The sequence below is a fragment of the Chelonoidis abingdonii genome, chromosome 2 (assembly GCF_003597395.2).
Source record: "Chelonoidis abingdonii isolate Lonesome George chromosome 2, CheloAbing_2.0, whole genome shotgun sequence".
Taxonomy (NCBI): domain Eukaryota; kingdom Metazoa; phylum Chordata; order Testudines; family Testudinidae; genus Chelonoidis; species Chelonoidis abingdonii.
This window is the reverse complement of record NC_133770.1, coordinates 42,712,630-42,737,890: the sequence shown is the minus strand read 5'-3', so window position 1 is coordinate 42,737,890 and position 25,261 is coordinate 42,712,630. Positions and strand designations below refer to the sequence as shown.

General features: G+C 39.7%; 1 protein-coding gene across 3 annotated transcripts in view; it reads left to right on the top strand.

The window, feature by feature from the left end:
* Nucleotides 1-2,247: 2,247 nt before the first annotated feature.
* The window catches only part of SLC39A12 (solute carrier family 39 member 12), a 38,398-nt gene continuing 15,384 nt past the window's right edge, over nt 2,248-25,261 (top strand). For all 3 annotated transcript variants that reach the window (XM_032788893.1, XM_032788892.1, XM_032788891.1), the window contains exons 1-7: nt 2,248-2,375; nt 3,533-3,879; nt 8,531-8,812; nt 11,611-11,818; nt 14,789-14,991; nt 19,172-19,343; nt 23,427-23,599. In XM_032788893.1, the coding sequence (XP_032644784.1) occupies nt 3,607-3,879; nt 8,531-8,812; nt 11,611-11,818; nt 14,789-14,991; nt 19,172-19,343; nt 23,427-23,599 (1,311 nt within the window). In that variant the 5' untranslated portion in view covers nt 2,248-2,375; nt 3,533-3,606. The remainder of the gene's footprint in view (nt 2,376-3,532; nt 3,880-8,530; nt 8,813-11,610; nt 11,819-14,788; nt 14,992-19,171; nt 19,344-23,426; nt 23,600-25,261) is intronic.

Here is a 25,261-nt window from a genome sequence, read left to right as displayed (position 1 = left end):
CACCTTTTCCATGTTTACTCTCCATGTGAGACTTTCCTAATATTACATTATGCAGGCTATTTACTTGTTAGCTTGTCATAGCATATAATCATAGACTCGTAGAACTGGAAGGGACCTCGAGAGGTCATCTAGTCCAGTCCCCTGCACTCATGGAAGGACTAATTATCTAGACCATTCCTGACAGGTGTTTGCCTAACCTGCTCTTAAAATGTCCAGTGATGGAGATTCCGCAACCTCCCTAGGTAATTTATTCCAGTGTTTAACCACCCTGACAGTTAGGAAGTTTTTCCTAATGTCCAACCTAAACTTCCCTTCCTGCAATTTAAGCCCATTGCTTCTTGTCCTATCCTCAGTCGTTAAGAACAATAATTTTTCTTCCTCCTCCTTGTAACAACCCTTTACGTACTTAAAGACTGTTATCATGTCCCTTCTCAGTCTTTTCTCTTCCAGACTAAAGAAACCCAATTTTTTCAATTTTCCCTCAGAGGTCATGTTTTCTAGATCTTTAATCATTTTTGTTGCTCTTCTCTGGACTCTCTCCAGTTTGTCCACATCCTTCCTGAAATGTCACGTCCAGAATTAGACACTGTACTCCAGTTGAGGCCTAATCAGAGTTGAGTAGAGTGGAAAAATTACTTCTTGTGTCTTTCTTACAACATTCCTGCTAATACATCCCAGAATGATGTTCACTTTTTTTGCAACAGCGTTACACTGTTGACTCATATTTAGCTTGTGATCCACTATGACCCCCAGATCCCTTTCTGCAGTACTCCTTCCTAGGCAGCCATTTCCTATTTTGTATGTGTGCAACTGGTTCTTCCTTCCTAAATGGAGTACTTTCCTAAATGGAGCATCATAGTGATGATGCTATAGGAAGGCACTGAAGGTAGAGAAGCACTTAAAATCGTGAGTCCTTGTTTTCAGTTACTTATAAATTTCTGAAAAAAAAGTCTCTTTGGGTTGAAATTTCCGTTTGTTCTGAGCATCCAGATGAATGTTTGTGGGTGTTTGGTATCAATCTGTTCACTCATTTGTGATTTATCAAGCTTAAAATAAAATGTACTTTAATAAAAATGTCAGATATCTTTGCATTTGAATAACTAATAATTAGGTCTGTTTTTAAAATATTAAAATGTCTAGTGAGCACACAAGTATTTGTGCATGCTCCTGTTTGCCATTACTTTATCTTATTGAAGTGGTTTGTTTGTATTTTGCTTTTCACTCAGGTTCAACTGACCAGTTTCACTTTTGTTTATAGTTGGTTTCACTTGCAGGTTCTCAGGAACTATCACAGTGCTGTTGTTAGCTGCTTAGATACTATAGTGATTAGCACAATATAAGAACCAATATAGAATAGGATAGAATTTCTGTGTGTGGGAAAGGTTTTGCATTTAAAAACACATGCTTATCATTATTTATGGTAACATTTCTGTTCATATTAAGTTAAATCCAGCCTCCTTCTCCAAAGGTTTTGGGGATCCTACTCAGGGAGTATGGCTCACTCTGCATCCTCACACAGCAGGTTTGGGAGATAGGACATGGATGAGCTTGGTAGCTCTGCCCCTATGAAGATCCATTAGTCATTGACTTCTACCCCTTTCAAGTGCAGGGACCCAGGAATGACTTGGGCTACTGAAACTGGAAGATTGCAGTTTCAGCCACAGAGCAATGTAAGAAGGCAGGGAGGGTTTGTTTTGCCTTTTTTCCAGTTCACCATCTGCACCAAGCTCAGCTGTTCAAGTCTGGTGTAGGTGAGAGTTTTGATGCTCTCTGATTTTGTTTGTTTATTTTACCACAGACTCTGTTTGGGGCCCATTCTCCATGGAAAGTGTCCCTTTAAGAAAAAATGTGAGTTTCTACAGAGATGCCAGAAAATATTTCTACTCTGATTTCACATTTGTGCCCAGAACAAAGATTTCAGTTAAAACAGAAATTCAGGTATTCTTCAGATGTTATAAAACTGCTCACGTATTTTAATATTGTAGAGAAAATGGTGTTCTCATGTGTATTATCTACCATAATGAATATTGTTAAGCAGGTACCATACATCTTGCCATCTGCTAATGTTAATTAGGGAATGTTTACATAAAATGATAACTACCAAAATAATTAGCTAAATACACTCAATAATGTGATGCCTAAAACCTGCCAAGAACATGTACTAATTCCTATCCACCTCCATTGTTACCTTAAGAACAGCTCTCTCCATAGCAACTGAAAACTTTTCAAGGCAGCAATAAACTAATCCTCTCCAGCTTCCAGAGCACCATCAAGGAATTTTAAAAACATCGGACTTTCCAGCAGCTAAATACTTTTGGGGATTCAAAAGGCCACAAAGCTAGAAATACACAATCGTTTATTTTTTTCTGCTGAAGGTAAGAACACGGTGTTAGAAATGGTTGTGTCCCTATAACTGTGATGTTTTTAAATGCTAACCTATTTCTAAATGTTAACTTAAAGCTAAAATAAATTTTGAAACATCAAAACTTTTCAGAGTGTGCTATCCCATGCTAACTTTCATCTGAATGCATGCCAAGTTATAACTCAGCAAAAGTTTTTAGTTTACTCTACTTTAGCAATCTGTTAGCACAGCATTTCTAAAAAGGAAATCAGATCTGTATTATTTTACAGTGAAAAGAAGCAGATGTTGCGTGTGGCTATTTAACATATGTATGTATATTTCCAAAGGCCTGCTCCTCAGTAAAGAGAGAACTCTTTAGTGGAAAACAAAAGTTAAACTCCTTTACAACTGGCATGCTCCTATATCAAGATAGATTACAGTAAAAACAGTGCTTACAGTACGTTAGGAAAGATATGTCTAGGATAGTTTGCTTTTACTGTTTGGAACACTATCTTTGCATCTAGGATTATTAAAAGTGAGAACTAGTTACTTTTGAGACATTTCTACATTTTTCAAGTTGTATGAATGACATAATTATGGCAATTTTGCAGCTCTTTCCTCTGACCATAAAGCAGCATTAATTTCCTGTTAAAATGTTTTGGGTTTGTGTTTTTCCCTCTACTTTATAGCTAATGTTAATTAATGAAGATGAAAACCGCTGTAAGTCATTCCTAGGCATCTGTATTACTGAACATTTATATCAGAATTTCTGCACAATGCTTTATTTGCTCCTCATATACAAGTACATCTACTAGCCCTTCAGAATCTGTTTCCTAATGGAGTAAAAGAGAAAGCAATTATATTTGTTCCTGTACTTACTAAAGAAGATTATGATCAAATATAGTAACATAACAAGGAAATTACAAATGTCTGTTATACTCAAAACTTTTAATGTGAAGGAAGGGCAGTTCAATTTAACCACTTACCAGTAATTCTACACAATGTTTAAGGCCGCTGTCATCTTAGTTTCCTGCTGTTTTAGGCTGTAAAGTCCCTACAAACCCCCTGTTGTTCAGAAACAGCTTGTCACTACAAATCAGCTTAGCCAACCAATTAATAAATCCTTTCAAACATATTGCAGTCACTCTAATTAAATGGTTTTTGTTTTTCTTTACCATACAAATTCCTCAGGGTTCAACTTTAAGCTGTGAACTACGAACCACCATTCAACTCTCAACACAGACACACACTTACAAGAAGAGAAAATGTATTTTCTGACCAAGCATCCAGCTTTTTGGGTGACATTTTCAGCTTTCATATTTGGTGTGATCGCTGCAGAAGCACAGTCTGGGAAAGAGCACAAGCAGGAAAGCAGCTATGCTCCCAGCCAAGGCTATCTGATGGAAGTTTTACGCATTCTCTCAGCTGACAACTACACTGAGCTCCACAAAAATCACTCAAGAAAACTAATCAAAATGTTATTGGAGAAAGCTGAATGTCCACAGTGGATTTATGGAATGCAGGAGAATTGTAATCTGGTTAGTGTATCAATTAATGAAGGGTACATTTAAAAGATGAGTTCAGAAATCATTTATTCGGGTGAAGCCATTCTAATGCATATCATGGGCACACACGGCATTCATTCTTTCAAAAAAAATGAACTGCTATAATTATTTAATTGCTAATGATTTATATTGCTTATTTATTTTTGTAAAGAGGGCCCCAAGTACTTCAAGTACACCTTAAAAACAAATTATCTTTCACTTATTGCCAGATATTTCAGATATTTATTTTCAGACTAAGGTTTTCCTCTTTACTTCATCCTACAGTTATATTGTTAGCTTGAATTTGAAACACAAAAAGAAATTTCTGTTGTAGTTAGAGATGGATGGGGAGAAATAGAAATGGTTTTGTGAAACATCATCATTCTGGTTATTATTTTGCAAAACTCAAATCCCAACCCATAGTTTGTTCAGATCCATATGCCATTTCCCCCAAGCCTGCAAGGTTTAGGGGTGGTTTTGGAAAAAAATGTTCTGGTCAAGGTAGATCAAGAGCAGATAAAGGATTCTGCAAATCCAGACTCTGGGATTGGAAGAATTCCAGGGTATTAAAATGTTTGGAATCACAGCTCCATGTGGGGCTCAATCCCCTAGTAAATTCAGACTATTGACTGGCCTATTTCTTCCCACTGCTTTGACCACGGAAGGAAAAGGGGAATAGGATGCCAGATTCAGGTACGAGGGAGACTATGCTGTGGTTGAGGGCCCAGATGGAAAGAAATGTAAATTTGGAAGATGCTCCAAGTTTGGATTTGGACCCCCAGAAAGTTGATGGATTCTGGCTCCAATTAAGATTAATTCAGCTTGTTCTAGGTCTGGCTTATCTCTAACAGCAGGGTATTATATAGAGAGTATTGTGGCTTCATGTCAGAATCAAGAAGCAGCAGGTAGTGAAGGCTAATGATGGGGAAAGCTGATGTTTACTGTGAAAGTAAAATACTCCCTATACTCAACAGGGCCAACGTGTTGGAGAGGAGATTTCAGTCCTCTGCCGTAGAACATCTACTCATTTAAATAGCCATAGTAGCAAATGCTGACATTTTCCATAACTGCCCCAGGGTGAATGAGCATTGGTAAATAATGTAGGGCTCCATGCTCCCCTACATGGGTTAGTACTACATAGAGGAGTGGGAACTTCCTGGGAATTCTTCCATCATGGGCCAAGGTTTTCCTTGTGTTTGTGACCTATTTATAGAAAGTGCAGGGATGATGGCAACGGAAAGATTTTCTGAACCCTTCTCACAGTTTCTTCTGGGCCAGCCTGGGCCAATAGCAAGGTCCATGCAGTACAGTGGCTTTTTTAAAAGATTGAAATCCTGCAAGATGAGCTAACAAACACCCAAAATGGAGGAAAACTCATGACAGCAATTGTTCTTGAAACATCTGCAGTTTTTAGAATCAGAAATTAGCCCCTCCTCCTTGGCACTGGAACTAACTTCCCAAACAGTGGGGGTAGGGAAGCCCCAGATCCCTCCTCCCCACCAACAAAACCAAAAAATGGATCAATCAGACTCACATATGTCTTCTGAATCTGGGATCCCAGCCATCACAAACCATTGCTTTTTCAGACTATTTAATTTGCAAACAAGACTCCATCCTGCATTTAAATCATTGCCCTGAAGTTCTATACCTTTATTAGATCCTTTCTTTTTTCTTTACTAATTGAACCTCCAAATCCATGGCCATGTGCTTGATGCTCCTTAAGCAGTATCTGGCATTACTCTATCTCCCAAGTGCACAAAAAAGGCATACCTTCTTCTGTATTGTCAGAATCCTTACTAATAATCATTAAAAAATAGGGAGTTCAGTAAAAAAAAACATTCTGCTCCCATGTTCAGAAAGGGACTTGTTTGTTTTAGAAAATAAGCATTCTCAAAGTAAGGTCATGCAGGTGTTTGTGACTCTAACATGTTGATAACAGCAAAATAACTGGTGATGAATCAATCCTCCCAGTGGAGGATCCCACATATTCTCCAATAACAGCAGCTCTTTCAGTGCACCTGCTGCCCTCCCGGTACCAATTTCCTTTTCAAACATCTTGCCTGCCAGCACCAACAACCTAAGTGACTTGAAGTTATCCTTACTAGACCTTGAGGTATAATTATAGAAATCTCTGAAAACCCTTCATTCCATACAGTATGTGTGCCTTATCGCCCACTGGGTAAATTTGAAAGGATAGATTGGCTTAATATGAGCCCTTTAGGGAAATGAGCTAGAAGAATTAAATGTATTCCTCATAGTCCAAAACAATAATACACAAAGACAGTCATGCTAATACATGTCATCAGTACAAAAGAAGGTATGTCGCCTTTGTGTACTTGGGAGATAGAGTAATGCCAGATGCTGCTTAAGGAGCATCAAGTACATGGCCATGGATTCTGAAGATCAATTAGTAAAGGCTAGTATTGTAGATGTTAGACAGGACACAGGGGGCAGAGCTTAATCTAATTTACTTACCAGTGTGAATGTTTAATTTGGCTACTGGTACCCACAGTGCTTAACCTTTTCTAACATTCCTCTTGGGGTGGATTTAGGTTGGGAATATTTCTATTAAAATGTCTGTGAAACATCAACTCACTCGCTTGTAGTTGAGGGAGCATATGAAACCTGAGCACCATAACCTGCATTTGATTCAAGTTTTTTGGGGGTAAACATTCAAGGAATGGGTTTCAACATATACGGTGTACCAGATACACCAGTACACAATGTCTGTAGCCATAAACATAGTTTAACCCAGTAAACTAGGTTTTCTGGCTGCTTTGAATCATTGGAATGGCTGAAGTGTGTTGGGGTATCTTGCCTAGTCACTATGATTTAGGTGCTTTCGTCTACTTTAGAGTCATAGGTACTGGAACTAGGGATGCTACCGCACCCCCTGGCTTGAAGTGGTTTCCATTATATATAGGATTTAATGGCTCTCAGCACCTCCACTATGAAAATTTGTTCCAAAACCCCTGTTTATAGTCCTTGTGCTCTACCACGACAGCGGAGATCAACTCAAGTGTTCAAGATATGCTTGGATTTAAACAGGGGGGAGCTATTAGCATCATTCCAATGGGACCAGCTGATATGGCCTACAAATCACAACAGGGACAGGATATTTTCAGTAAGGGACTTTCTCTTCTGGCACTTGCTCACGCACCTACCCTAGTCTGAGAACACTTGCTGGTTTTCTAGGCCTTTTGCCTGAGGTAACACTGAAAGGGGTCTGAGCGTGAGGAGAGATGGTGCCTTACTTGCACTGAGCTATTTTGTTTTTAAAATATTATACCGGCTCTTAGGGGGGGAATTCAGAGCAGCACAGACCCATGCATGACTTCTGTCTCTCTTGAGTCCCATTCTGATGACTTAATTGATGCATAGGCTTTGTGCTGACCAAATGTTCTGATAGCACAATTAATAAATATAAATAAATACAGCTTGAAGATACAGGGCCCAATTCTGCTCCATTAGCCTGTAAATGTGGAGTAGCTCTAGTGTTTCCTTTGACTGGGAGATGATCTAGATGACTTCTTGAAGTTCCTTCCAGCCCTACGTTTCTATGCTTTGTATGAGTCTATCACTCACACTAGGATTTTTCAACCTGTGGGTCATGACCCAAAGTTGGCTCACCAGAATGTTTCAAAGGGTCATGTGGCAGCTCCTGTGGCTCTGGTCCCATGGGACTTGCTAGGCTCAGTGCCCAGCTCCAGGCATTGTGACCTCCAGGGTTGCAGTGCTGCTCAGGTTTATTCCAACTGCCCCTCCATCATGATGATGGGGAAAATGACCAAGCTCAATTTGAGTGAGAGAACTAGGTCGCAACTCTACTCAGACAGATTTGGCCCAGCTGGCTCCTCATCAGGGGCTGCAGCAAACATAAGATGAAACGGCTGGAGTAGGGAGCCAAGCTGGGCCCAGCCAGCCCCACAGTACCTAGTCTCTTCCAGGACTTCCCACTACCACCTCACACAGCCTATTTACTAGGTTGCAATAGGCCATCACCTGCCACCCCACAACTCTCTGGAGCAGGACCCAACCTCCAGCCTTGGCCTATTTACTGGGTTGTGAGTCACAGGCCATCAATGTTTACAGATGGATCCTGACACCAAAAGGTTGAGAACCACTGCCTCACACTGATATAACTCAGGTCCAAATTTGGCTTTTTCTGGCCTTCATTCTGCAAACCCACACAAGTGCAAGTGGAGGCCTTGCAGCAGTTAAGGTAAGGTTAAGCACTAGCTGTAGTCCTTTGCACCGCAGGCCAGAATTAATGCCTAGCAATGTCAATGGGGATCTGTAAATGGACTACAATAGTCCTGAGAGGCAGTAAGTCTCAAATCCTTTGGGCATTTGCCCCCTTGCTCACAAGCAGGCATGGTTTATGAAAGGCAGCGCAGAGAGTGATTTGTCAGCCATGCAGCAGCCCTCATTACTGCAAGATTGGATTTCCATGTGCTTCCCCTGCTGTCCCTATTGCTCATCACATTTTACCTTGTACACACCCCATTCTGCATCTGTGCAGCCTCAAGACCAGTCTCTTTGACATAAAGTTGATTCTCCTACTCTCTTCTCTAATCCTATTTTCAGTGGATTAATAGTGACATGTAATTTGAAACTAATTTCCATTTGTTTTAATTATTCGCAGTGCCTTGAACCAGATGCTTTGTTATTAATAGCTGGTGGAGATTTTGAAGACCATCTCAGTGAAGAAGTATTCCAGAGAATTTCCCTCATTCTTCTCTACTATATTATTCATCAAAGAGACATCTGTTCTTCAGAGCTCAGTCTGAGTAACAAGGATTATAAATTTTACCTACATAGCATGCTCAGTTTAAGGCGTGATGAAGACTGCTATTATTTCTCAAGGAATGAAACTGAAGACATTTTAGCTGCAATAAGGCAACATTTTAAAACTCCTGAAAGCCAGGTAAACACATACCCCCAGCACTCCAAAACACTTACCAAAGATCTAAAGGCTAAAACCTAGTTCTGCCATCAAACTGCAATCAAATAATGTGGTCCCTAGGGGACCATACCTGCCTGGGACAAATTAAAGCAGCCCTTTAGCTGATCTAACCTGCGCTGGAGCTGGGGATGGAGAAGAGAATCACGTTTCTGTAACCAGTTCCCTGCTGGTCCTTCACTGTGCTACATCCATCAGATACTGGATGCAGTAGGGAATCTGCCAAAAGACGTGGCTGTTTCTTTGGCGTGCCAGATACATCTGAAGCTAATCTACCTACCATAGTCAGTTCCTCCCGCAGAAAGAGTCATCCAAAGAAGACTAAACTTGCGTTAGGAATGGCAAATAATGTATTCATTATATTTAGCTGTAAACACCCTTTTAAAACCAGGAAATACATGGCAGGTATAACTCACCTAGTATTTATTGTTATTTATTTATGTCAGTACCTAGGGACCAACCAAGAATAGAGCTCCATTGTGCCAGGCACTTTACAAACACAGAATGATAGACAGTCCCTGCCCCCAAAAGTTTACAATCTAAATAATCTATTCTCCTTACAATGTACAGTAATCAAAACCACTTACCAGATTTTCAAAGTTAGAGAGTTGTTATAATATATATTGATGTGCTGTCACCCCTTTGGATCCTATACAACTCTGTCCTCGTCTGATGCTTACTCTCCAATTCTTCTTTTCTTTTCCCCCTCACTGCTCTTTAATTTACACCACACTACACCACACAGTGGTAGCAGCAATCAAGGCAAACAGAGGATTGCTAGAAGCCACTAGCTATACAGCTTAAAGCAGAACGCCTGCAATTCCTCTTTCTCTTCGTGTGCTTTGTATAACCTTTTCCCGTCATAAATTATTCATTGACTAGTACAGTTGGTTCTAAGTATCACTGAAAGTGCCGATTTCCAGGAACTCAAACAGTATCTCAGCAGCTATAAAGATGCATCGGTGGGTATTTGGCATGTCAACATGGAGTAACAATCCATACAGCGCTTTACAATGTGGTCTATTTGCTTACACTGGCAGTGCATTCAGTATGTCTGTTTAGTGTCTGTGATTTCATCGTTCACAGAGAGGAGAGTGGGGAGACGTTTTGTGAAAGGTAGTGAAATCATTACAGCCTATCTAATGCTTTGAATCACAACATCTGTGGCTAGGAGAAAGGGTAGGTGATCCAAAGGAAGAAAACCATTTTGGTCAGTTTTTAAATGTTATGATTGTTTAAAACTTGTTTCCTTCTCACCATAGCAACTAATATATTCAATTTGGTAGGAAAGAAAAGTCTTCAGCTTGTATGGAGATATATTGGCAGTGAATTTGACATTAGAAATACTTGCTTTTCTTCATGGTGCACAGCGGGGTCCTGGTTTGGGATTAGAGCACCTAGGTGCTATGATGATACAAATAAATAATAATAATAATACATGAATAATTAATCAGCTAGCCACTAGCCAAGGTGGGGTTACATGTGTATGTGTATATGGCTGCTGCCTGTGTAAAATGGACACGCCACTCAGAATGGTGCGCTTATGAGGCTGCAGCACATTTAAGGCAAAATGAAAAACTGGCCTTAAAGGTCTCTCATTCACAGCTGGACATGAAGACCTGAGCTTCATGCGCAAAAATGCTCACACATTTACAGGACTATGTCTGTGCACATCTCTACTGCAGTGACACATGCAATTACTAGGATATTTTGATGGCTAAGTACAGTTTTACTCATGCAACTGTGATAATTACATGTGCGGCTGAACTAAATGGACATGGAAACAGAAGCACACAAGTGGACACTGGAAATCAATAATAATTGAGGGGGGAGGGATAGCTCGGTGGTTTGAGCATTGGCCTACTAAACCCAGGGTTGTGAGTTCAATCCTTGAGGGGGCCATTTAGAAATCTGGGGCAAAAATCTATCTGGGGGTTGGACTAGATGACCTCCTGAGGTCCCTTCCAACCCTGATATTCTATAATAAATTGATCTTATACATTCCTCCTTCTTCATCTTCTTCGATTACAGTAACTTAGAGGCCCCAGGCCAAGATCAGGGCCTCACTGTGCAAGGCACCATACGCATGTGCTGTAAGTAGTAGTCTCTTCCTCCAAGAGACTGCAGTGTAACTAGATAAAAGAGACAAAACATCAGAGAAAGTGAATGTTATCACCCCCATTCTATAGACGGGGAGCTGAAACACAAAGGTATTAGGGGAATTGCCCAAGGCTGTACCTGAAAGCTGTGGCAGAGCTGGGAATTAAATCTAGATCTGCAGTGTTGCAGTCCAGTGCCTTAATCACAACATCCACTTCTCTTCTTCCTCTTCTGCCACTTTTTGGGATTGTACTGGCCACACTCTAGGCAGCAAAAATCTTGAAGAAAAAAATTAAGCAGAAATGGCATGAAGACAACAATAAATAAAAATGACTTGAAGTAGCTAATTGAATGTGGTGTTTTTAACTGCTGCCACGAGTTCCTTTCCCTCCTTCCCAAACTGCCTTCCTCCCCATTACTGAAACTGATTTCATGTCGTTCTCTAACCGCCTCTTCCTAGCATAATGTCAGGTCCTGTATTCCATTCTCATGCTCTTTGAGTCTCTTCTGCTTTTCACGCTGTTGATTATATACTCTGTCTAACAACCTATCCACCCTGGGCTTCTGCAATGCTGTGTTCTCCTGCTTCTTTTCCTGCCTGTCTGATGATTTACACTAATGTGACCAAGAACCGCTTAACTAAATTTTTATTCTGTTTGCAGTGTGTTGATGTAAGCGTTCTGGAGAAAGAAGCTGCCATATTGGACAGTGACGGTGCTGATGAAAATACACTTCCTCGCCTGGCTGCTACAATCATTACTTTGGCTCTCCAAGGAGTCTGCCTCGGGAGAGCAAGTTTACCCACACCAGAATTCTTTATAAAATATATTTTCAGTTCTCTGAACAGCACTAATGAACTCCAAGTAACAGGTAGGGCTGTGTATTTCAGGTTTGCCTTTTGTGTCAGTACATTTTAGGTACTTCTTAAATCAGGGTTTGAACCTTGGTTTCATCGTTTGTATTTGATAGGTAGAACTCTTCTAAATGTAAAAAGAAAGCTGGGAGACAAGACTCTTCTTTATTTTGAAAATTGTTTTGGACCCTATAAAATAAATAATAATAATCATATGTAAAGTAACCTCAGTTTGCCTTCGACAGCTAGTTCTGGAGATTGTATCAGGTAGATGTAGACTGGGACACAGGGAGCTTCTCAGGGCAGATGAAGTTTGTTCACCCTATCTTGACTGGATGTTTTCAGATCTTTACTCATAGCTCCTTTATGTGTTATTTTTCTCTACCCACTTTCTGAAGTCACCAACCTCCAGTGAGACTAGGACACGTAAAGTCCATTTGGTATAGAAATTCCACTTCAGTTCTAAAAGATCTTTTGACAGATGCAACTAAACTTAACTACAAATAAGTATGCCCAAGATTTTTTTAACTGGGCCTAAAATTAAGTAATCTAAACCAGTAGCCTTGTTTTCAATAGTGTTGAGCATCCATCTCCCATTATCTTCACTGGGGAGCTGCAGGATGCCCAGCACCTTTGAAAATCAAACCACTTATTTAAGTGCCTACCAGCGCTTTAGGAACTTAACTTTAGGCACCTACTTTTCTTATTCGTGGTTCATTGACTAATGGTAGCTCTTTACAAGGATCTCAAAGTGCTTGAAAACATTAATTAATCTGTGTGATGCACCAGTGAGCTAAGTAAGTATTAATATCCCTGTGATGTGTATACTGAGTCACAAGGGGCCAAGTGATCCCAGCAATGGTAACACAAAAAACAAACTCATGGATAAAAGAATTCAAGCATCTTGACTCTCTTAGACCTGTTCTCTAATTCATAGATCACACTCACTCCCATTAGTCCTGGTTATGTAACAAACACTTTCCCTTAAAAAATGTCAGTGTAGAACTCATAAAATAATTGACTCAGGACAATGAATAGAGCCAGTTAGAATGCAGAGAGGCACTGTGCTATTTAAGTAGCTATCAAGAGTGAAATCCAGATTGGGGCCACTGAAGTCAATTGCAAAACTCTTGTTGATTTCAATGGAGTCAAAATTTCACCCACAGAATCCAGAGGATATTTTTAACCAGATTGGAACAGTGCTAGCAGATTTTAAACCAAAACTCGTTGATGTTCATCTTTTCAATATACTTACATTTCAAATATAAACTGGAAAAAAGGGCTAGAATTGGCAGCATATAGGAAAAAATGAAAATAAAGCTGATTACAGTGACAACTTTTAGAAAGAAGCTTTAGCTGACTTCAAAAGTATTTTTGCTCAAGAGAAAGGAAGTAAATCAAAATCTTAGCATACATTTTTCTTTAAGAAAAATGTCAACATTTCTTTTTTCAAGCACTGATGGGGACAATTGTTCTAAATAACAATGAAAGTTATCAAACAAAGTATTGCCATCATGTAGAAACGTCTGTTTGGTAGCTAAATACCCTATCTGAAATTAATTGGTGGGCTCAGCCCAGTTCTTAATGGACAAAGTCTCCATTTCTCAAAAATCATCACAATGACCCTAATTCTGCAAGTTATTCCATGTTGGCCCATGGCATCCATCCACCTACAATAACTTACAGGATCATGGACACTATTACAGTACCTCGTTAATGATTTCAGCAGAGCTATCAATGATTATATGGCCACAAAGGGTGAACTGGCTTCTTATCTCCTAGAGATGTCAAGAGGAAAACATTACTGTGGCAGTGTGGAGAAGTAACTGCTTACTGTATAGCTGACTTCATACTCTAGAGCTGTCAAGATGGGATCTTCACATTTACTAGAGAAAAAAGTTATTAAAAAAGTATTGTTAAATAAATCTTCAATACTGATTTTCAATAAATATTCCAGCACTGGAGAAGTCCAGAAGACTGGAAGAAAGCTAATGTTGTGCCAGTGACCTGGAAGAAAACACAAAATTGTCACTGACAAAGCGTGCAAATGACACAAAAATTGAGATAGGGTAAAAGTCACTTGTTCAGAGCAATCTGGATTGCTAAATAATCTGGGCATAAGCAAACAGTATGTGTTTTAATATGGTTAAATAAATGTAAATGTATATATCTGGGAACAAAGAATGTATGCCCTATTTACAGAATGGTGGACTCTATCCCGGAAGCAGTGACTCTGAAAAAGATTTGAGCTGAACACAAACTCCCAATGTGATGCTGTGGCAAAAAGGGCTAATGTGACCCTGGTATATATAAACAGGGGAATCTTGAATAGGAGCAGAGCTTATATTATCTCTGTATTTTACGCTGGTGCGACCACAACTGTAAAACTGTGTCCAGTTCTGGTACCACAATTCAAGAAGGACATTAATTAATTGAAGATGGTTCAGAGAAGAGCTACAAGAATAATTAAAGGGTTGAAAAATGTGCCTCACAGTGATAAACTCGAAGAGCTCAATCTATTTATTTTAACCAAGAGAAGATTAAGAGGTGACTTGATTGCAATCTGAAAGTATCTATACTGGGAACAAATATTTAATATTGGGCTCTTCAATCTGGCACAGGAGGGTATAACATGATTGAGTGGTTGTAAATTGAAGCTAGATAAATTCAGACTGGAAATAAGATGTAAATTTTTGACAGTGAGGGTAATTAACCACTGGGACAATTCAGCAAGTGTTGTGTTGGACTCTCCATCACTGACCATTTCAAAATCAAGATTGGGTGTTTTTCTAAAAGATACACCCTAGGAATTTTGGGGGGAAAGTTCTATGGCCTGTGTTATACAGGAGCTCCAACTACATGATCACAATGGTCCCTTCTGGCCTTGGAATCTATGAATTTGACATTTTGAACAATTGCTCTTTCATCTTTCTCTTTAATTTGTGTTTATAATGAGGTAACACCACATTTTTCTAATAAATTCCTAGAAATAGACCAACTCCTAAGCATGCTGAGGGATGGAAAGACCTGCAATGCAAATGGACAAATGTACAGTCGCAAAGAAAGACGTCATGGCATGATAATCAGAGATGTTGGATATTTCAATATTCCACTCACATCAAGACAAAAAAATGGGCAATATATAAGTGGTTATCATGAAGATAATGAAAGCACTGCTGATTGGGATCAGGTTCATTTATTTTTTACTATTCTTACCAACAGTTGGAATTGGATGTCAATTACAAAAGTTCAGGTTGTTTTGCAAATGTATAGTGCAAAGGATAAATCTCTTCAATGGATAACATTTATGAATTTTGTAAAAGCAGCAGAGAATCCTGTGGCACCTTATAGACTAACAGAAGTTTTGGAGCATGAGCTTTCGTGGGTGAATACCCACTACCTGCGTCTGACGAAGTGGGTATTCACCCACGAAAGCTCATGCTCCAAAACTTCTGTTAGTCTATAAGGTGCCACAGGATTCTCTGCTGCTTTTACAGATCCAGACTAACACGGCTACCCCTCTGATTTATGAATTTTGTGATTTTCTAAAAGTCATATATATATATGACTGGCCTTTGTGCTTTAGACTCAAGTCAAAGCAGCCAGGACATATCTGAAAATTTAGGCTTTTTTTCTTCTTCTTTGTAACCAAGTCCTCAGGTATGGTTGCAGTCTTCTTCCTTTTCTCCTCTGGGGTTCCTGTGTTCACCTATAAGTGCACCAGGTGCCTCTACCCAAGGAAAACACTCTTAGTGCAAAGAACACAGAGGGCCTATTTGTTGTGAAAATTCCAACACCCAACTCACACAGAGGCATGTTAGTCACAGCACAATAAAATAAAATAGCGATCACAAATTCCAGAATAATAAAACAGTAACTTGGGCTTTGTTAGGTATGGGTAGCTCAGGTGACAGGAAAATGGAAAAGAGGAGTAGGATAACAAAAGATAAAAACAACAATACATAAACACAACCACCTTAATGTTTTTTGGACAATTTATTTAGGAAGTTTTGACAAGTTTATAAATCTTTGATACGTAAATATCAGAAACCCCTCCTAACATTTACAGCCAATAAAAACCGCACTCTGCTCCCTCCTCGCACCTGCTTAGGCAAATAGTTTAGGCTCAGTCTTTGGTGGGCAGTACAGTGCTGATATAAGTGGCCAGCTTAAAATGCAATATCAAATTAAATAAAGTCTTCACACCAAGGATAGTAAGATTGTCCTTGTGGCTTTCTGGTCCAGATTCAAATGTGCAGTTAGACTGGCTTTTGGTAGCTTGGCCCTGAGTGTCCTCAGCCTTTTGAGTTTCGGATCTCTACTGAGATGACACTGACTACTGTCCCAGAAATCCCAAAGTCTTTCTTTGAGAGGAATGCAGAGGGTAAAAGGGTCCTCCCTGGCCGAGTAGCTCCTTTCCCTACTACACTGTCTCCAAACAAAACCAAAAGTAATATTTCCATACTGAACCCTTTGTCTCTGATTGGTTTTTGTAGTGTTCCTTTTCAGTTCTATCTCTGGCCTGGACCCCAGACAATCTGGGAAACAGAGTCTGAGCCTCTGTAGCCATTGCTGCTGTCGTACAGCTGCAAATCCCCTTTAGACTTAATGTGGTATTTCAGAAGTAGCCCTTCCAAAGGGGTTACATTTTTTAATAATACATTTTAAGATGATTCAAAGCCTAGTGGTTTTACTCTCTTCAGTGGATAAAAGATGTACATCTGGCTTTCATTAATGTTCATTTTATGATATGAAGATGACACAATTGTCTTCTGATTCAATGCCATCCTGACAGTTGTTTAGCTGAGTGATTTTATTTTGAATTCATATCCCATTAGTATAATTATTTTCATTCTGGTGGACCTCAAAGGAGAGTCATGCCAATCAGCCAAGTAGATGTTTAAAGCAAATGTGGCCCCAAAATAACTTAAATGAAGGCCAGAGGCCAGTAGTGATGCCAGGAGTGCAAGGAATATAATTCCCCTGGGCGGAAGGCCAATTTACAAAACTGAGCACTTTTTAGAACTCTTTGGAACTTGGACTGTCAAGACTGTCCTTGAATCAAAGGCTGTGCATTATTCTAGGCATGGCAGTCAAGCTGAGAGCCAAAGTATTTTTGTGTAGCCTTTGAAAGATTATAAAGATACATTTGGAGAGAAGAGATTTGCCATCCTTTTCTGATATCTAGCTTCTATTTTTCATTCCATTTCTCTTCTTTCTAATTATTTACATTTTCCTTGACAGATCGTTCCTTTAGAAGAATTTGTATTTGAATGTTGTTGCTAATTTTATCTTCTGTGTTCCACATGTCCCTAAGATAGCCATTGTGTTCCATTAGTAACAGATGCTGTTACATGTAAGAAATAGACTGGTTTCTTGCTTGCTTCTGCCAGTTCATTTAAGGGCTGTAATTTAGTTTTTCAGATATTAGCTTCATATTTTTATATATAATGCCAGAAAAGTAAGTCACTGCAGTCTTCTTAAAACTCTTCTTTGTCTTCAATGATTTTTAAAATGCATATAAAACTTAAGTAAATAGTAAGATGAACTAATAAGAGCTATAACATTTAGTCACATAAAATTATATAACTCATGTCTATATGTTAATGTATGGCTTCTCATTAAAGAAATCTATGTGAGGGGAAAGGACAGTTATGCATCTATCTGGTGTTTCATAAGAGAAAATGTAAGCTCTGTTTATCTTTTCTGTATTGTTCCCCTCAAAGACAGTATAGATTTCTTTCATCAATAACAAAGGTCCTTATCTTTTCGTCCTCGTGTTAAAAGGCACACAGAGGCCAGAGTTTATGGTAGAAGACGCAAAGTTCTTGTCACCTGCATTCATTTGGAAGGGATATAAAACTTCATGCTTCAGGGCTTAAGACAACTTCTAATAAATGGGAGTTAATAAAAATTTCCCCATAGACAGGTTACGCCGGACCTGCCTGCTGCAAAGTTTCTTGTACCTTCCTCTGAAGCAGCTGGTGCTGGCCATTGTCAAAGTCAACATACTAAACTCTATTCACAGTGGGGTAGTTCCTGTATTCTCCTGGTGGCAGAGCCACCTATGCTCATAGAAGACAAGGATCCTCAGGATTCATTGATTGATTGATATCCTTTATTCATTCAAACTGTCACTAAAGTCCAAAGAGAATGTTGCCTTGGTAAAGGATGATCAAGGACAGAAGGATTTCTCCCATTATTGGTATTACTAAAGAATAACCAGAACTTTCTTTCATTTACATGGTAATTTTCTTCCTAAAAGAAGCCAAATAGTTTTATAAGTTTAACTTATAAATTTTAATTAATAAAACTTATATATAGGGATCATTTCATCATTAGTGATTTGCAGGCACCTTTGGAGTGAAAAGAGCAAGCATTTAACAATGCGCAGCAATGGGGATAAGAAATGAAGAGTACCTTTACTCTCTTCAATTCACCGTATATGTATGTAGTCAGAATACAATTTCTTGAGCTGGAATTTTGCCAAGATATTGGAATTAGCAATCATGTTCTTATGAAAAGCGTCATGGGAACTTTAATAAATACAGATGATCAGGACCTCCATTTAATGTCTCATCTCACCAATGGTGCTGTTCCCCTAATATTATACTGGGGGACTGGTTCAGTTCTTTTGCAAATAAAGAGAGACATCAGCTAACTAACATTTCTGTAGCATCTAATTCCCTCCTTGCCACATACATACACAAAGTACTGACTCAGGCAACAATATGGAAATCCATGTTGTACCTGAATTGATCCTTATTACTGTCATGTAATGAATGAGCTTTAGAATGCAAAATATTTAGTCATTGTATTAAAACATGCCCCTAAACATAAATCTTAATACCAAAACTAGATTATCTCACTAATACTCGACGGAGGTAAAAACAACAAGGCGTTTTCTAAAAGTAGTAGTAAACTCCATGCAGTGCTCAGTATAGCTTTGTTATGATTCAACTAGTAAAACTTTATAGCTTTAATTCGCTCTATATGTTATGAAGGGCACAGATATGCAGCACAATACAGAGCTCATTGCAATACTATCGCAAACTCTGGCTGCTAACTTCCTAACTTTGTTCTAAACATACAAGTAGAAAACCATGATGTAAAGGATGTGGTTTAATTAGGTTGCAATTTTATTCACGTAACCTATCTAGAAGTACCCAGCTATAAATCATACAGTGGGCAGATGTAACCAGGACAGCACAAATAGAAAATGCGACTTTTCTTTGGGATCCACTTTTGATTTTTTTTAAAGTTCATGATTCCTTGTCATTTAAAAAGTCCTGCAAATCCGCATTTAACCTGAGCATCAGACTCAGTTAATGATATCTATATTTAGTAACCACATATCCTTTCCCACATAGGCTTGCTTCTCTGCCAGTGAGCTTGTGAAGATATTTTTACATAACAGTCCTTCGCCCATCTCTAAAGAAAATTTCAAGCAAATCAGCCCAGCGATCATTCAGCAACTACTGAGCTGTTCGTGTCAGCTTACAGAATCCAAGCAAACAAAGCTGCCACCAACAACTCTGGAAAGTGAGTTATGTTGCCATTGTGAAGTATTCCTTATGCTAATTCAGGTGAAGGGTTGCAGGAGTTTAGCTTTCTGGAGCCTTTGTATTCATTAGTAACTAAAAAACAAAACACTCAGATGTTTATACACCAAAGAATTTTGCGGCGTGCATGTTACACAGTACTATACAACGAGAAGTTCAGGGATCCAGCTCCCAGTAACTATATCACTCTCTTATGAAAAGAACTCTCATTTGGGCTGATTTTTCTTCTTTCTTAGATTTTGTCAGAGATACAGACAGTAGGTATAATGGTATAGTGCCATGGGAGGCCCTCCCAGTAGTAGAAACTGGGGCCTACTTTGCTCCTATGTTTCTCCAGTTTTACACTGGTATAACTTTATTGGTTTCAGCTGGGATGCTCTGGCATAAAACTGGAGTAACGCAATGATGAATCAGGCCTAGGTGCTGTAACATCTGTTATTTTACACCATGATATGCTGAATTAGTAGTGTTAAGATGCTCTCCAAAAGTAAATGTGTATGAAAAGTGCAGATTTTCACTTCATGAAATTTTCACAATGAAAGTAAAGGTTTTTGTGAGATGTCGTTGTGAAAATAAAAATTAGCAGCTTTTCAAGCTCATCTACTGTCCAATGCCAAGCAAAAATGAGCTCCTGGCTTTGTACACCTGGGACTGTAGAAAGAAACCAGTTAGAAAAATTTCTCAGGGCACATATCAATCCATTCAGTAGCTATGTCTATTGTATTGTGCCTTACTCACTTGGTAGCTTGCCAGCTTCATTGGGGGCTAATAAATGTTTCCCATGCATCCTTCCAGCCAGTCATCTGTCTGGGATAGAGCTTTAGCTCCCTGAACTACAATTGTTAGTCAAGATGATCAAGGATGCAACCCCATGCTGTGGATGTCCCTAAAGGTCTCATTGTCAGAAACTGGGACTGGATGACAGGGGATAGATCACACGATAATGGCCCTGTTCTGTTCATTCTCTCAAAGCACCTGGCAGTAGCTGCTGTCGGAAGACAGGATACTGAGCTAGATGGACCGCTGGTCTGACCCAGTATGGCCGTTCTTAGGTTCTTAAACTGGATTAATTAGGCTGCTGCTGGGAATGGACTAAACCACAGTTCCACATTGTACATTTGTACTGTCTGTGTGCATTGATTAAACACATGGTAGATCATTGGCTGGAAGGAGGTTTGTAGACATCCCACTAGTACTCAAAGGAGACAGGAACCTACAAAGTAGCAAGAGATACTGAGACTCCTCAAAAAGAGTTATTTATTTTCTTCAAGCCCCTGTTACCGTAGTGTCTCACACTCTTTCAAGTATTCATCCTCAAAACATCTCCATGAGTTAGTGAAGTACTATCATCCACATTTTACAGCTGGGATACCAAGGCACAGAGAGGCTAACTGACTTGCTAAGGCCACACAGGAAGTCTTTCGCACAGCTGGGAATTGAACAAGTGTCTTTTACAGCTCAAACAAGCATCCAAACGACCAGATCATCGTTCCTCCTCTAATGGTGATCTCTTTGGAGTGAAAGAGACCGTATGTGAGAGATGAAGGCCTTTATGACCACATAGGTCTCTTTGCAGGATTAAGGCCTATATTTGAGGAGCCTCCCAAAAGAGAAGACAGGCAAATGACCTGATGTAAGACGAAAGTAGCCTAATGACCTGAGTTTCATTCCCAGATTTTTCAGTTAGTTGCTAGGTCAGGGGCAGCTCTATGTTTTTTGCCGCTCCAAGCATGGCAGTCAGGCGGCTTTCAGTGGCGCGCCTGCGGGTGGGTCTGCTAGTCACACGGATTAGGCGATGCACCTGCAGGAGGTCCACTGGTGCCGCGCCGCCGGTGTCCCCGCCACCGAATTGCTCCCAAAGCTGCAGGACTGGTGGACCTCCCTCAGCCACGCCGCCAAAAGCCGCCTGCTGGCCACCCTCAAAGCAACCGGCAGGCCGCCCCCCACCGTGGCTTGCCACCCCAGGCACGTGCTTGCTGCACTGGTGCCTGGAGCTGCCCCTGTGGGTGGGCTTGGGTAAGTAACTGAGGCCTAAGTTTTAAAAGTGTCTGCTAATGTAGGGTGCCTTCGTGTTTGGGTGTGTAACTGGCGTTACCAAGGATCCAGTGTTCTAACGTGCTGAGCACTTTCTGCTCCTGGAGCATAAAAAAAACTTGATGCACCCAAATTAGTGGACACTTCTGAATATTTTGTCTTTAATTTCTTTGTGTCTGTTCCCCATCTTGTGACTTACCTACCTCACAAGGGTGAAGGGTGTGGTATGTATTAGTTAGTTCATGTTGTACAGCAGCTTGAAAATGTAAGCACATACATGTGGGTAACCTCCCAATCCCTCTACTGAATTAGGAAAAAGAGATTATCACTTCTGATTGCATCCCTAAAGGAAATATGTCCACACCACACAACAAATACAATTTGGAACAGTAGGTGTGGTGTGTTCACAGGAGGCTTATGAGCTGTTTACTAAGAGCATATTTATCTCTTTAAGGCATGAAATCCAATGGATTCAGCTTTTTTACTTGAAGGTCCTTGGCCAATGAATGCTTTAGATTAGAACATAAGTACATAAGAATGGCCATACAAGGTCAGACCAAAGGTCCATCTAGCCCAGTATCCTGACTACCAACAGTGGCCAATGCCAGGTGTCCCAGAGGGCGTGAACCTAACAGGCAATGATCAAATGATCTCCCTCCTGCCATCCATCTCCATCCTCTGACAAACAGAGTCGAGGGACACCATTCCTTACCCATCCTGGCTAATAGCCATTTATGGACTTAACATCCATGAATTTATCCAGTTCTCTTTTAAACGCTGTTATAGTCCCAGCCTTCACAACCTCCTCAGGTAAGGAGTTCCACAAGTTGACTGTGCATGCATGAAGAACTTTGCGTTGTTATTTTGTTTTAAATTCACTGCTGCTATTAAATTTGGAGGTTTAGTGACCCCTATAGTTCTTGTATTTAAATGGGAAAAAAGTAAATGAACTTTTCTTATCCACTTTCTCCACATATGTCAGGCGATGATGGAGGATACCGCGATCCATCAAATCCCCCTTAGTCTCCTCTTTCCAAGCTGAAGAGTTCCTAATAGCCTCTTTATGTCCATCATATGGAAGATCTCTCCAATATCTCGCCGAATATTTTAGTTGCTCTTTTTGAACCTTTTTCTAATGCCAGTACAATCTTTGTTGAGATGAGGAGACCCAACTCTGTAACGGCAATATTCAAAGATGTGGGCGTACATGATTTATATAAGGGCATATAAGACTTCTTTCTGTCATTATTCTCTAGCCCTTTTTAATGATTCCTAACATCTGTTTGTTTTTTTGACGCGCCTCTGTCACACTGCATGAACAATCTTCACGGAAGACTATCCACACATGACTCCAAGATCTTTTCTCTCACTCGTTGTAGCTAATAGCCCGCATCGTATTGTGGTATAGTTTTGGGTTATTTTTTCCAATGTGTTGTTAGCTTTACATTATCCACATTAAATTTCATTTGCCAAAATTTTGTTGCCCAATCACTAGTTTTGTGAGATCTTTTGCACTTCGTCACAGTCTGCTTGGTCTTAACTATCTTGGAGTCAGTTTAGTATCATCTGCGACTTTGTTTACGGCCCTTTCTCTTTCCAGATCAATTTTATGAATAAATTGAATAGGATTGGTCCTAGGACTGACCCTTGGGGAACCCCAACTAGTACCCCCTCTCCACTCTGAGAATTTACCATTAATTCCTACCCTTTGTTCCCTGTCTTTTAGCCAGTTCTCAGTCCATGAAAGGACCTTCCCTTGTATCCCATGACAACTTAATTTACGTAAGAGCCTTTGGTGCGGGACCTTGTCAAAGGCTTTCTGGAAATCTAGTACACTGTGTCCACTATGTACACTTTGCAGACCTTGAACCCCCTCTTCCTTCTGTTATGTTGCCTGTCCCTTATATAGAGCAAAAGAATGTGGTACAACTCAAGAATTTCCCTCCTGTTTATTCACACAGTTCAGAATATAAGGTCTCCAGTAATTGTTAAAGCTGGACTTGGTTTTATTTTGATTCCTTTTCCACAGAATATGGCTACAGCACTGTTGCAGTTTTACTTATTACTATTGGATCTATGTTTGGTACAACCCTCATTTTCTTCAGCTCCTGTCAAGAAATCTATACACTCATTTTACAGCTGTTTGTGGGTTTAGCTGTTGGGACCCTCTCTGGAGATGCTCTCCTACATCTTATTCCACAGGTAACATGCCGGTTTGTATTTTCAACATGAAGTGTTCCCGTATATATAAAGAAATTCTAACCTAGTGAAGCTGCATTCCTTTGATTATCCCACAACACTGATTTACATGAGCTCAGGTGCTCTCATCTTTAAAAAATAAAGCTGTCCATGAGATCTGAGAACCAGCATTCTAGTTATACCAGGGGCTGTGTAAAATCAGAAAGAGATTTCAGGTTGGGAAATAAAGAAGCAGAAGCCAAAGAATGATGAATGCTGAAGAAACGCAAGTACTGTTTTAATACATAGGTACTCAGTGATTAAAAGAAATGGTGGGGGGAGTATATGATAAACAGGTAAGACAGAGCTAGCTCTAGGTTTGTGTGAGGCTTTGTGTGAAGCCAATGGGTAAGGTCTCAGGCATGCTTTAGTAACCCACTCAGCTGAGCTAGGGAACAGTCAGGAGCAGGCTGGTACATAGTTGGCTTCTGGTCACTTGTCAGTGGCAAGTGCCAATGACTTTTCTCAGCTGGTGTAGTCAGGGAGGCTGGACTGCCAGGCCTCCCTCCTCCCCTCCCAGGGTTGTTGGAATGGAGTTCTGTAGCACAGAACTCATAAAAAATACAGGGCCTTATGCAAGCTGCACACTCCACATATGCTTAAGGCAGGTCATGTAAGGATAACTGATTCAGGAGAATGCTGTTCAGAGTTTTCCCTGAGCATCAGCAGTCCCAGACCCAAGTTGTTCTAAAGTTCCAGGAGCTTTCAGAGACACATAGTTCTGCTGTCATGAACTGCAATAAAAACACCTCAGTGGTAGGATTTTCTTTTAAATTCACAACATCTATTTTACATACATGACAGTGTAAAAGAAAAGACAAGCCTTTGATTAGTTATTCATTTGGTTTTACTGCTTTTTCTCTGCATTGCACAACTCAGAATAAGTAACTGAAGGGTTCAAACAGAATGGAGTTTAACAATTTCATTTACTTTGTAAGTTGGGCAAAACACACTTCTGACGCTTCTCCATCTTAAAATGTTCATTCTCGTTTGTGAGATAGTAAAAGTTCTTTGAGGTATTCCGTATAACTGAAAATGGGAAAGACTATCAAAACCAGTAATATTTCTGGAACTAGAACTGGGAGAGATTTTCAAAAGCACCAAAAGGATTTAGGAGCACTAGGTTTCATTAAAAGTCAGTAGAATTTGTGCTCTTAAATCCCATGTGTGCTTCTGAAATTCTCCCCCTCAACTTTTAAAGTGCTGTGCCCAGTATGTATCTCTTTTAAAGTGCTAACTTTCCAATGAAGTCAGAACACGTCCAAGGAAGGTTATTATGTTCTTTCACAGCATAGAAACTGGAGCACAGACCATGAGCAGAAGGGTTAATTGATTATTTTCAGCATGAATTTGACTTTCGAAGATGATCCGAACAATCTTTTTAACTGTAAAAGTCTAAACAAAATATAAAAAGGAAAATCCTCTTGTCAATACAATTAAATCTGCCTCTAGAAATGATATAACTTATACTGGGAAGAGATGACAGAAGCATAATGGAGGCTATTAATAATTAATTTCATTAATCTACACTGGTTTTCCAGCACAGCAACTTAAAATACAATTAAAGTCTTGAGAGTGGTAATAAAAGGAAAGTTGAGGGATAAAGCTATTATAGCTTACTCTAGC